The 13,025-nt window shown below is 36.6% G+C and overlaps 2 protein-coding genes across 3 annotated transcripts; one reads left to right on the forward strand and one right to left on the reverse strand.

Annotated features, from left to right (window-relative positions):
* Positions 1-216: 216 nt before the first annotated feature.
* slc25a17 (solute carrier family 25 member 17) lies at positions 217-9,666 on the reverse strand. The gene is made up of 9 exons (XM_084116766.1): positions 9,433-9,666; positions 9,079-9,139; positions 8,908-8,974; positions 8,594-8,745; positions 6,040-6,156; positions 5,809-5,957; positions 4,317-4,412; positions 2,377-2,462; positions 217-2,263 (listed from the first exon to the last, which is right to left on the reverse strand). Exons 1-9 carry the CDS (start codon positions 9,505-9,507, stop codon positions 2,113-2,115), a joined length of 954 nt encoding a protein of 317 aa, XP_083972892.1. The 5' UTR covers positions 9,508-9,666; the 3' UTR covers positions 217-2,112.
* An 887-nt stretch (positions 9,667-10,553) lies between these two features.
* Positions 10,554-12,750, forward strand: LOC311067867 (GTPase IMAP family member 9). 2 transcript variants are annotated; one of them, XM_084090014.1, is made up of 4 exons: positions 10,554-10,685; positions 10,793-11,120; positions 11,335-11,412; positions 11,744-12,750. In XM_084090014.1, exons 2-4 carry the CDS (start codon positions 10,964-10,966, stop codon positions 12,574-12,576), a joined length of 1,068 nt encoding a protein of 355 aa, XP_083946140.1. In that variant the 5' UTR covers positions 10,554-10,685; positions 10,793-10,963; the 3' UTR covers positions 12,577-12,750. The 2 variants fall into 2 exon arrangements, with proteins under 2 accessions (XP_083946140.1, XP_083946141.1); XM_084090015.1 differs by having other exon boundaries at positions 10,997-11,120.
* The last annotated feature ends 275 nt before the right edge of the window (positions 12,751-13,025 follow it).

The following is a 13,025-nucleotide window of genomic DNA, read 5'->3' on the forward strand; positions in this document are numbered from 1 at the left end:
ATTATTTAAAAAATATATTAGTCACTAAAATCATGGGGACTTGGAAAACTTCTTATGGACTCTAGTCTGGGAATTTTTAGTTGAATAGCGCAAAAAGAGTGATCTTACTGCCTCCTCGAGGCCAATTTACACAAATATCTGTTTGTCTGACCCTGTCAATATTGAGGTTTACCATAAGGTTTACACCTTGAAAGCAAAACTCCATTTTGTACCACATTATCATTGATCAATTATTTTATTGTATAAAAAAATATTACACAAATTTTATGTGACATCAATTATAAAATCTAAAATCTGGGTTTGTGATTATTAATATATTAATCAATGTTAATAATCATTCTGACATTCAAGGAAAAAAAAAATTCACATTTTACATTCATAAACATCTGTAACAGTATGCTGACGATTCCACTTACATTTCAGTACAGTGTGGACATCAGCAATGAGAGAGACTTTTAAAATGCTTTTACTGTCCAAAATGCATTTTAATATCTGTATGGATTCACATGAGTCTGTCTATAAAGCATGCACATAAGCCTCGGTGTCTTGCAGTTTCTGTGTGCAAGTGCAACATTCAGAGTTCAGATGTGGTGATTCTGACTCACTAACTGGTTATTCCAGTCCCTTATCAAGAATGATACAAGTAAGATATTTTAAAGTTCAGGCTGTAGACTTTTTAGGTTAAAGGTCTGTTACAGCCTCAGTGGCTTTGAGTTGTCAAGTAAAATCAAGTACCACTTAAACAGAACCAGAAAAACCAGCCTGGACTGCGTTTCCCACAAACATCGTAAGAAGTTGATCATAGAGACCATTGGTGGCAATTACGATGCTTTTAGGAAACGTAGCCCTGGTTACGTTTGGCTGATCTGATCTGAGATCAGGGTCCATTGTTGACAGCAATGATCTCTCTCACAAAACAGATCCGTCATAAGCATTACATTCCTTTTGACGCTTTGTATCAGGACTGGTATTCGTAAACAAGGTTAGTTCAAAATACTATATAAAATAGTGACCAAGGCATTAAGGCAATTTTGCATTAATGAGTATATTGCATTAATTACTTAAGTGGGGTTGATTTCAGCAATTGTGCATATATCCTATAATAATTTGTATTACTACACTATCAGTCAAAAGTTTGGACACACTCCTTATTACTATTTGCCAAATTTCTCAATAAAAGTAATTAAAATACAAACTAACACTAAAGAAAGAAAGAATTACGTAAAACTCAATTCACAAATCAAAAATGACCTATATTTTAGCTTCTTTAAAGTATCCACACTTCATTTCTGGTTTATACTTTCAATCTGGTCATAAATGAATCAGTTTTATTTTAGTATTATTTATATACTATTATAGCATTTATCAATATTTTGAATTAGCTATATATTATATTTTCATTTTCATTCTAATTTTAAGTTATGTTTTAGTAATTGCTTTGTTAAATATGTCTATCTAGCTTTAATAATTCTTTTCAGTTAAAGTCATTTTAGTACTTAAACTTGTTTATTTCAATTTGATGCAAAGGCAACATTTCTATTTTCATTTAAGCTATTCAAGTTTTTAAGGATTTTATCCAATATCTATATTTAATTTTATTTCAGCTTCATTTCAATTACCGAAAATGACAATAACAACATTGTTCGCTCTTATGACAAATTGCTTGTGATGTTCCTTATTTCAAAGTTTCTTCATATAAAAGCGTCTGCTAAATGATTAAATGTCTAGATCACAGCTCTGCACACTCTGGACATTCTTGCAAACAATGAGGTGCATCATGGGATACTGTACTGACGGAGTTTCCATTTATGCTTATCACTAGTTGGTTGAATTTCCTTTCACTATTCAGTCCAACTCAACCATTAAAAAAAAGGTTTTTTTAACATACTATTCATATGTTGGCAAAATGCAAATTTGCTTGCAGAGTTTATATCAAGCATGTAAGCATAATAAGCCAATCAAACGTTTTTAAATATCTTGAAAAACAAACTGAGTCAAGTATGTCTAAACTTTTGGCTGGTACTGTATATTTCGTCCATTTCTAAAACACACATCATTTGACCACTGCTCAACACATGAGTACTCTTGTCAGCGCTTGAAATTCCTATGACATCAGTGGGAGGTCACTGTGCGTTTGACCCCCATGACCCTGAAGGTGGTGTTGGCAATCTTCTCGTACAGCAAGAACATCAGTGCGGCAGTGAGGACCGTCTGAAGCAGCTTCGCCTCCAGGCCTTTAAACAATCCCAGCATGCCCCACTTCCTGCAGTAAATCAATCAACAAACATGTCGGTTTGACAGGAGGAGTTCAGATGTCATAAGATAATAACATGTGAATATGTGCGTGTTTGAGAGTTTGAGTGTGTGTAATTGCACCTGACTCTATTGATGAGCAGATACATGACGGATCTCAGGCTATTCAGGAGTTTGGACTGATCTGCAGGCCTGCCATGCTGTCCGAACTGAACACAGAGGGACAGGACAGGTTAAATAGACCATATTATCAGTACACAAAGAAAATAAAAACTTTAGAAGAGGTGTGGATTCCTAATGTCTAACAGTGGTTCTGAACTGGTGAGCAGATCTGTTCTGATAGGGACAGCAGAAAAAAATAATGCTAAATGATTATAAGCAAATTAATCTAACCATATAACCGTGGATAGTTAAGAGAGATAAATAAATCCACTCTTAAAAGGGAGGAGAAAATGCTTCCCTCAGCTATCTTTTGTTGTTGAAATCAGTGGTCACGTTCAATCAAACTATACAATATTTTGGTATATATATATATATACAGACCCTTTCCAAAAAATTAGAATATCATGGAAAAGTTTATTTATTTCCATAATTCCATTCAAAACGTTAAACTTCCATAGATTATAGATTCAGGGCCCACAACTTAAACGATTTCATGTATTTAGTTGTTTATTTGTACATAATTTGGGCTTCCAGCTCATAAAACCCACGAAAACAGGATTTCAAAAAATTTGAATATTACATGAAATCACACAGTAATTACACAGTGATACCATGGTCATTGAACCAGGTTTTGGTTCTTTTGGCAGTGTGGGCAGGTGCAAATCCTGCTGGAAAATGAAGGAAGCATGAAGTGCTCTGAAAATGTCCTGGTAGACGGCTGCGTTGACTCTGGATTTAATAAAGCACAGTGGACCAAAGTCCTCTTTTCTGATGAGAGCAAATTTTGCATCTCATTTGGAAACCAAGGTCCCAGAGTCTGGAGGAAGAATGGAGAGGCACACAATCCAAGATGCTTGAAGTCCAGTGTGAAGTTTCCACAGTCTGTGTTGGTTTGGGGAGCCATGTCATCGGCTGGTGTTGGTCCACTGTGCTGTCCACTCAACGCAGCCGTCTACCAGGACATTTCCAGAGCACTTCATGCTTCCTTCAGCAGACAAGCTTTATGGAGATGCTGACTTCATTTTCCAGCAGGATTTGCACCGGCCCACACTGCCAAAAGAACCAAAACCTGGTTCAATGACCATGGTATTACTGTGTAATTACTGTGTGATTTCATGTAATATTCTAATTTTTGGAAATCCTGTTTTCGTGGGTTTTATGAGCTGGAAGCCCAAATTATGTACAAATAAACAACTAAATACTTGAAATCGTTTAAGTTGTGGGCCCTGAATCTATAATCTATGGAAGTTTAACGTTTTGAATGGAATTATGGAAATAAATAAACTTTTCCATGATATTCTAATTTTTTGGAAAGGATCTGTATATATATATATATATGTTTTTATATCAGTTTTTATTCAACTTTAATTTATTCCTGTGATCAAAGCTGAATTTTCACCATCATTACTCCAGTCTTCAGTGTCACATGATCCTTCAGAGATCATTCTAATATGATGATTTGCTGCCCTAGAAACATTTCTTATTATTATCAATGTTGAAAACAGTTGTGGTAATTCATATTTTTTGTTTAAAACATGATTTTTTGGTGAATAGAAATTTTGGTAACACTTTACAATAAGGTTTCATTAGTTAACATTAGTTAACTACATGAACTAATAATGAACTGCACTTCTACAGCAATTATTAATCTTATGTTATTTTCAACATTTACTAATACATTATTAAAATCAAAGGTTGTATTTGTTAACATTAGTAAGTGCACTGTGAACTAACACGAACAAACAATGAACAGCTTGAATTTTGGAGGATGGATATCTCTCAAAAAATTAGATTTCTTTCGAAAAAGTATGAATTCAAATGTCTTTCTTAGTGACCCCAAACCTTTGAATGTACATGAGACCTGCTTGGGTAAATTTAATCCAAATGTATTCTGGTCTTACCCGTAGAACCGACTGAACTGTCTGTAGTGGGTAGGTTATGGTGGTTGCTATGGCTTTAGCAATGGCTCCAATAAGAAACACCTCCACCGAGGACAGCTATTAACAATCAGACAGAATCACAGTGAAACATATCAATTAAAGGTATAGTTCACCCTAAAATGAAAATCAATCATTTCAATAACAATTGAACACATTGCAAACCCATTTACAGTCACTCTGTCAACACAGAGGAAACAGCACATTTAAAGGGTTAGTTCACCCAAAAATGAAAATTCTGTCAGTAATTACTCACTCTCATGTTGTTCCAACCCCGTAAGACTTTCGTTCATCTTCAGAACACAAATTAAGATATTTTTGATGAAATCTGAGAGCTGGCTCACTCCTTCATAGGCTGCTAGGTAATCGATATCTGCCATCCCAGAAAAGTTAGTAAAGACATCGTTAAAATAGTCCAAGTGACTACAGTGGCTCAACCTTAAGTTTATCAAGCGACGAGAATACTTTTTGTGCGCAAAAAAACCAAAAAATAACGAATTTATTCAACTATTAATTTTCTTCCGTGTGAGCCTCTGAGTGAGTTCATGAGAGCGCCACGACACATGCGCGAGAACTGAGAAGATGACGCTCACAATCATTTAATTAAGCCATTCATTTTGCGGCATTGGCACTTTTACGTTTTCTCGTTGGTTTCTCACGATTTGGACATCCAGGAAATGCACACTTTAGAACCATTTTAAACACTGCATCGAAACCCATAGCGTCATCTTCTCAGTTCTCGCGCATGCGTCGTGACGCTCTCGTGAACTCACTCTGAGGCAGAAGAAAATTAATAGTTGAATAAAGTCGTTATTTTTTTGTGCAAAAAAAGTATTGATAAACTTAAGGTTGAGCCGCTGTAGTCACTTGGACTATTTTAACAATGTCTTTACTAACTTTTCTGGACCGGCAGATGCAATTACCTAGCAGCCTATGAAGGAATGAGCCAGCTCTCAGATTTCATCAAAAATATCTTAATTTGTGTTCAGAAGATGAATGAAAGTCTTACAGGGTTGGAACAACATGAGGTTGAGCAATTACTGACAGAATGGAAACTGAACGTTCTGTGACATCATACGTGTTTGCATAATCGTATTGCTATATCACTATGGAATCAATACACTATCTGTGGAGTGGTTTACTCATCCTCGACAGATGCTTACTCATGAGTGCTGATCTGAATGGGCAGATCCACTCTAACAATTCTAATCAACATCTGCACACTCAGAAATGTATCAGAAATGCTGCGGTTACTGTTTCCCAGGCAACAGAGATCTTCTGAACAGACTCGTCTGTTTATTCATGTGCGGTCATAATCGGGTCTGCTGAGAAAAACCTCTAAATGAAGATAATCCATTACTGCACTGTCCTTAATATTGTACAAGTTTCAGACTATGAACTTTAGAACATTATAAAAGAAGTCCCCAGAAGACTGTATTTGTATCAGTAGTCTAACCTCTCTGCTCACACCCCTCAGGAGATGCCTTTTCAGTCCCTCGTAGATCATGAACTGCACCGCTGGATTGAGCACCAGCAGCAGGGAGGGAAACGTCCCGTTCCATAACGCTCCCACTCCTTCCTGCTGCATGATCTGTACAAACGCATCTGAAGAGAGACAGGTCAACTAATGATATCACACATTTTAATTAAAGGGAATGAAATTAGTATCATGTCTGATATATTTTACCCATAATTCCTCTGTAGTGTGTGGGCTGTATGTCCTCATTTCTGAATTTTGCGCCCTGCAGTTTCAGTCTGGTATTGACTACCCAGAGTGGAGTGGTCACAAGAACATTCACTACACCTAAAGGCAGACATATGGCTTTATTTTAGTCCTAGCACAAGCTACAGTACATGCATATAGTAGAAGATGAGGAAACATGAAATATAATCCATATATATACAGTGAGGAAAATAAGTATTTGAACACCCTGCTATTTTGCAAGTTCTCCCACTTGGAAATCATGGAGGGGTCTGAAATTGTCATCGTAGGTGCATGTCCACTGTGAGAGACATAATCTAAAAAAAAAAATCCAGAAATCACAATATATGATTTTTTAACTATTTATTTGTATGATACAGCTGCAAATAAGTATTTGAACACCTGTCTATCAGCTAGAATTCTGACCCTCAAAGACCTGTTAGTCTGCCTTTAAAATGTCCACCTCCACTCCATTTATTATCCTAAATTAGATGCACCTGTTTGAGGTCGTTAGCTGCATAAAGACACCTGTCCACCCCATACAATCAGTAAGAATCCAACTACTAACATGGCCAAGACCAAAGAGCTGTCCAAAGACACTAGAGACAAAATTGTACACCTCCACAAGGCTGGAAAGGGCTACGGGGAAATTGCCAGGCAGCTTGGTGAAAAAAGGTCCACTGTTGGAGCAATCATTAGAAAATGGAAGAAGCTAAACATGACTGTCAATCTCCCTCGGACTGGGGCTCCATGCAAGATCTCACCTCGTGGGGTCTCAATGATCCTAAGAAAGGTGAGAAATCAGCCCAGAACTACACGGGAGGAGCTGGTCAATGACCTGAAAAGAGCTGGGACCACCGTTTCCAAGGTTACTGTTGGTAATACACTAAGACTTCATGGTTTGAAATCATGCATGGCACGGAAGGTTCCCCTGCTTAAACCAGCACATGTCAAGGCCCGTCTTAAGTTTGCCAATGACCATTTGGATGATCCAGAGGAGTCACGGGAGAAAGTCATGTGGTCAGATGAGACCAAAATAGAACTTTTTGGTCATAATTCCACTAAACGTGTTTGGAGGAAGAAGAATGATGAGTACCATCCCAAGAACACCATCCCTACTGTGAAGCATGGGGGTGGTAGCATCATGCTTTGGGGGTGTTTTTCTGCACATGGGACAGGGCGACTGCACTGTATTAAGGAGAGGATGACCGGGGCCATGTATTGCAAGATTTTGGGGAACAACCTCCTTCCCTCAGTTAGAGCATTGAAGATGGGTCGAGGCTGGGTCTTCCAACATGACAATGACCCGAAGCACACAGCCAGGATAACCAAGGAGTGGCTCTGTAAGAAGCATATCAAGGTTCTGGCGTGGCCTAGCCAGTCTCCAGACCTAAACCCAATAGAGAATCTTTGGAGGGAGCTCAAACTCCGTGTTTCTCAGCGACAGCCCAGAAACCTGACTGATCTAGAGAAGATCTGTGTGGAGGAGTGGGCCAAAATCCCTCCTGCAGTGTGTGCAAACCTGGTGAAAAACTACAGGAAACGTTTGACCTCTGTAATTGCAAACAAAGGCTACTGTACCAAATATTAACATTGATTTTCTCAGGTGTTCAAATACTTATTTGCAGCTGTATCATACAAATAAATAGTTAAAAAATCATACATTGTGATTTCTGGATTTTTTTTTTTTTAGATTATGTCTCTCACAGTGGACATGCACCTACGATGACAATTTCAGACCCCTCCATGATTTCTAAGTGGGAGAACTTGCAAAATAGCAGGGTGTTCAAATACTTATTTTCCTCACTGTATGTATATATATATATATATATATATATATTAATACCATTGCCAAAACTGCTAAACTACTGGCCTAAAGTCTGGAAAAAATAAGATAATACATTTAGAAAGAAGTCTCTTATGCTCACCAAGGCAGCTTTTATTTTATCAAAAATACAATAAAAACAGTATTATTGTGAAATATTATTGCAATTTAAAAGAACTGTTTTCTATTTTAATATATTTTAAAATGTAATTTATTCCTGTGATGGTAAAGCTGAATTTTCAGCATCATTACTCCAGTCTTCAGTGTCACATGATCCTTCAGAAATCATTCTAATATGATGATTTGGTGTTCAAGAAACATTTCTGATTATTCTCAATGTTGAAAACAGTTGTGCTGCTTAATATTTTTGTGGAAACCATGATAAAGTACCACTACTTTTATTTATTAAGGATGCATTAAATTGATTAAAAGTGACATGTTATAAACGGTTTCTATTTACAATAAATGTTGTTCTTTGTATTAAATATCAAATAAAATATATTCAAACAAAAGTCAATCAAACATTTATTAATTTTAAATGATAATAATATTTCATAATATTACTGTTTTTACTGTAATTATGATCAAATATCATGGGGCAGTTGTGGCCTAATGGTTAGAGAGTCAGACTTCTTGTAATATAAAGGGAAATTGAGCTTTCCTGCTTTCCTCTGAGAAGCACATACAGTAGGCTACATTTTCAAATAAGCAAACCTGCAGCAATGCCAATGACGAGGTCTCGCCCTGGCGTTGACCTCTGACCTTGCAGCCAGGTGGCTTTCAGACTATGGAAACAATAGAAGTAGACGAAGTTTGAGCAACAGAGGCTGCAGATTACAGGGAACCAGCCTCTATATGGAGCTAACCTGGAGAGGGAGAGAGAGAGAGAGAGAGAGAGAGAGAGAGAGAGAGAGAGTTTGAAAAAAGACTGGTTATTGGTTATGCTTGCAACCTGAAATAAAATGAAAAAGACCTTAAGGCTTAGATGATGCCACATGCATTGATTTAATGCATTTGAAATAACTTACAGACCCTCTTCCTTGATGATCTCCGACAGAATGGCTGGAGTAGATTTGGCTTTCCGCTTTTCATCAACTGCACAGAAACAGAAAGAAATGTGGTCACATATTTTAAAACACAGAAAACAGAACATAAAGGGGCAAAAGGGAAATAAAAAATCAATGTGTTTCACTGTTTACCTTGCAGCCGAAGCCGAGCTGTGTCAAGAGGAAAGAAAACAGTCATTGCTGTAACACTGCCCTGCAAACAAATGACTTATATTAAAAATAAGTGCAAATTTACCATATTCGATTTTTTTGTGTCAATATTTTAATATGCTGACTTTAAAGGTTCAAAGCAATCAAAATCCACATTTTATGAAGACTTATTGATTTCTTTATTTTTCCTTGAATTGTTTTTAATGCTGTCATGCAGCAGGTGGAGTTCAGAAAAGCAGATCAAAATGTGTGATAACTGCACATGTGTCATCGTTCAAAAAGCCGTAAACGAAATCATATGAAAACCCTAACGTTACAGATGTCACGAGTTTTTACCATCGCACCGGCGACTGCATGCACGAGACTCTCGTATGAAAACACATCCAGGAGTTTCAGATCTTTAGATCCCATCCTCGCAAACTGGAAGATGCAACTGCAAAGTGACTTCCTTTTTTTCTAATTTATTTAGATTGCAAACAAATATGGTTTCTGAGTTCAGAATTAGGAATGATACACAGCTCCAGCAGATATTTCCCTAGTGTCAACATCAAGCTGATCAACTTCCGGGTCCGTTTGAGCCAATGAAAAGGCTTGTAGAAATTTCCTCAACGATGATTGGACAAAAGTTGTTCTTGACCTCGCGTTGTGTAGCCAATCAGAAACGTAAACCCCTTCCACAGGTTCGAATAAAACGGAACTATAAGCGATTTTTTATTGTTATTACGCTGAATAGACACTTTCTAGGGGAAATATGACAAATAACTGTCTCAGATATGATGAAATGGGTTTCTTTTTCAAATCTTTCCAGCCGACTATATATTTCTGAAGGATCATGTGACACTGAAGACCCGGAGTAATGACTGATTAAAATTCAGCTTTGTATCACAGAAATAAATTATATATGAAATATATTCAAATAGAAAATTTAATTTATTTTATTATTTAATTTTATATTATTTTAAATTGTAATAATATTTCACAATATCAGCCTACTGTTTTTTCTGTATTTTTATCAAATAAATGCTGGCTTGATGAGCACAAGAGACTTCTTTAAAAAACAGAAGAATAGGTAGATATAGACATAGATATTTTGAAATGCAACCATATGCTCAGACTACAGTGAAGTATCTTTGTGACTTTGCACACAGGTGCAGGTGTGTGCTCAGATGTTGTCAGTTTAATCTACTCTGTTACTCAGGTTGAAATCTAGCTTCCACTCTCAAGGCTGGAGGAGCATTTTTCATTTAGGATTGAGATGCAGGGGAAAAGTGTCCCAATCAACCTGAATTCACCCAACAAAAAAGTGCTTGCCAAAACACTCTCTATATTCCTGACTAACATGTTAAACGAGTCCTCATGCCTCAATGGAAGAAACGCTTGTTGAGTGAAGTGATTGTAGGCTATCCTTTAACAAGACCAGCCCTCTAACTAAAGTCGATACCTGTGTGGAATATTTTACATATCTTCCACAACAAACACAGCATATGAACCCTGCAAATTTCATCGTCTCATGCAAGTGTGGAGGTGCTGATCGGTGCATGTATTATAGTACATAAACAGGTTTAACACTATCAACTTTACCAACTGTGGTAAGTCGCTGTCTCGTTTCTTTGATGTTATGATCAGAATAATCAGAGTAAAACTAAACTTTTCATAAAAATAACTGATCAAAGACTTTTTTCTTTCTTGTTTTAAGCATAAATCTAAGGAAAGTTAGAGAGGTTTAAGCTTCAAACAAAGAAAAAGACATGCTAACAAGATAAGAAAAACAAACCCTTTTTCTCTTAATATATCTTATCTTTAAATGTAATAATATTTTGACTGAAAAACAGGACAAAAAACTGAATAAGATAATGTTTTCTGCAGCATGATACTTGAAATTCTCTTCTTTTTACATCAGAAAATTACTCTTCGGGATAAGATGGACAGTAAGAAGGCAGATGACGATATAGACGAGTCTGAGGAAGATGGGATTGACTTTGAGGAAGATGAGAATGATTCAGCATTGGACTCATCAACGGGCTGTGAGTCACAGAGTTAAACGTTTACAACATCTTATGACATCCCAAAAAGCCATACAATTCCATTCAATATTCCAACAGTCAATGACTATCAACTTTAAGATCAGGGAGATCAATGTCTATCATTTAAAAAAGTGAAGATTACATAGAAAATGGTCTGTCAACACAAAATGTGTTTTGTGTGCGAGAACTTAATAAAACAAAATTTTATGTACAGATGCAACATCTGAAAAACTGTATGAAAATGTGCAGAACATAGAGAGAATCAGTTTAACTGCATCAACAGACTTACAAGGTAAGACATTTAATGATACCCATATTTTCACATTTTAAACGGTTATAATCAGTTAGAAAACAATGTAGTGTCAACCTGATGCACTACTTAAGTTATTTTGATTAAAGATTATGATGGCACATGAATTTTAAAAAATAATAATAAATAATGACATGCATGGATAAACCATTTATAATAAATGCTGCATTTTTTCCCATAATTTTTTTTAGAAATGTCAATTTTGATTTCATGGTGACTTTAAAATGATCTTGGAGAGACTATGAGGGTTAAGCAGTTATATTAAACTCTTATATTGTATGATTGAAACCTTGGTATTTCATGATTTTGGCAGAGGAATTGCGCATCATGTTACTGGGGGCGAGGGGGTCTGGAAAAAGCTCAACTGGAAACACCATCCTCAGTCGGAACGCCTTCAACACGGACATGCAATTGAGCAGAGTCACCCAGTTCTGTGAACGAGCATCTGGAAACATCAACGACCGACCCGTGGCCGTAATCGACACGCCGGGACTGAACAGGATAGGCCACACAGAGAAGAGAGTGACCCGAGAGATCCTGAAGTCCACCTCTCTCTATACTCCAGGTCCACATGTGTTTCTGCTGGTTATGCCTGTTGGGAACTTAAGTAATGATGACAGAAGCATGCATAAGCTGATTGAGAGCATGTTTGGGCAGAGCATCTGGAAGTACACCATCATTGTGTTCACTCACGGAGATCGTCTGGAGGGGAAGACGGCGAATGATGTTATCGCATACTCGGACAAGGAGCTACGCAGTTTCATCCATAAGTGCAGCGGTGGGTTTCTGTTTTTCAATAACAAGGACACGACAAACTATGAGCCCGTGACAGAACTCCTAAAGAAAGTCGAGACCCTTGTGGCCATCAATGGAAAGAGCTGCTACACAACGTCTTTCTATCCGGCCTCTGAGAGAAAGATCAAGAAGAAAATGGAGAAAGTTTTAGAGATGAGAAAAGACCAGATTGCACAGAAAGAGAGAGAGCTGATGATACACTGCAAAACTGAGCAGGAGGTAGAGAGAAAAAAGCAGGAACTCTGGAGAATGGAAGAAAATTATGCAAGAAAAATGGCTGAGAATCCAGCCAAACAAAAAATGTCCATCAAACTAGCCAAACGGCACCCAGACCGAAAGTCTTCCATTTAGAGACTTGTCCAATTATATGACAATGCTTGTGTTTTTATATGTAAATTTGTCCGGCTTGCACAGTAAGATAGAAATGGACAGGGCAAATTCTTCTGATGTATTTTTTGTTTGACTGAGCAAAATTATGTTGTTGTTTTTTTTTTTAATGAAACTTGCCCATATTCAAGTGTATTCAAAAAAGAATGAAGTTAGAATAAAAAGTTATATATATATATATATATATATATATATATATATATATATATATATATATATATATATATATATATATAACTTTTTATAATATATAATAATATATAATATATAAAGCAGAGGGTCTGTTCTTTCTTTTGATATATTGCATGTTCAGATGTTCATACAATTAAATATTCTGGGGGCCATGAAATTTTTGTGAAAATGCAATCAAAAACGCTGGCGGTGGTTTGCAGCTTAAAAAAAAAGAAAAGAAA

Source organism: Abramis brama (assembly GCF_963993115.1).
Source record: "Abramis brama genome assembly, chromosome: 1".
NCBI classification, from domain to species: domain Eukaryota; kingdom Metazoa; phylum Chordata; class Actinopteri; order Cypriniformes; family Leuciscidae; genus Abramis; species Abramis brama.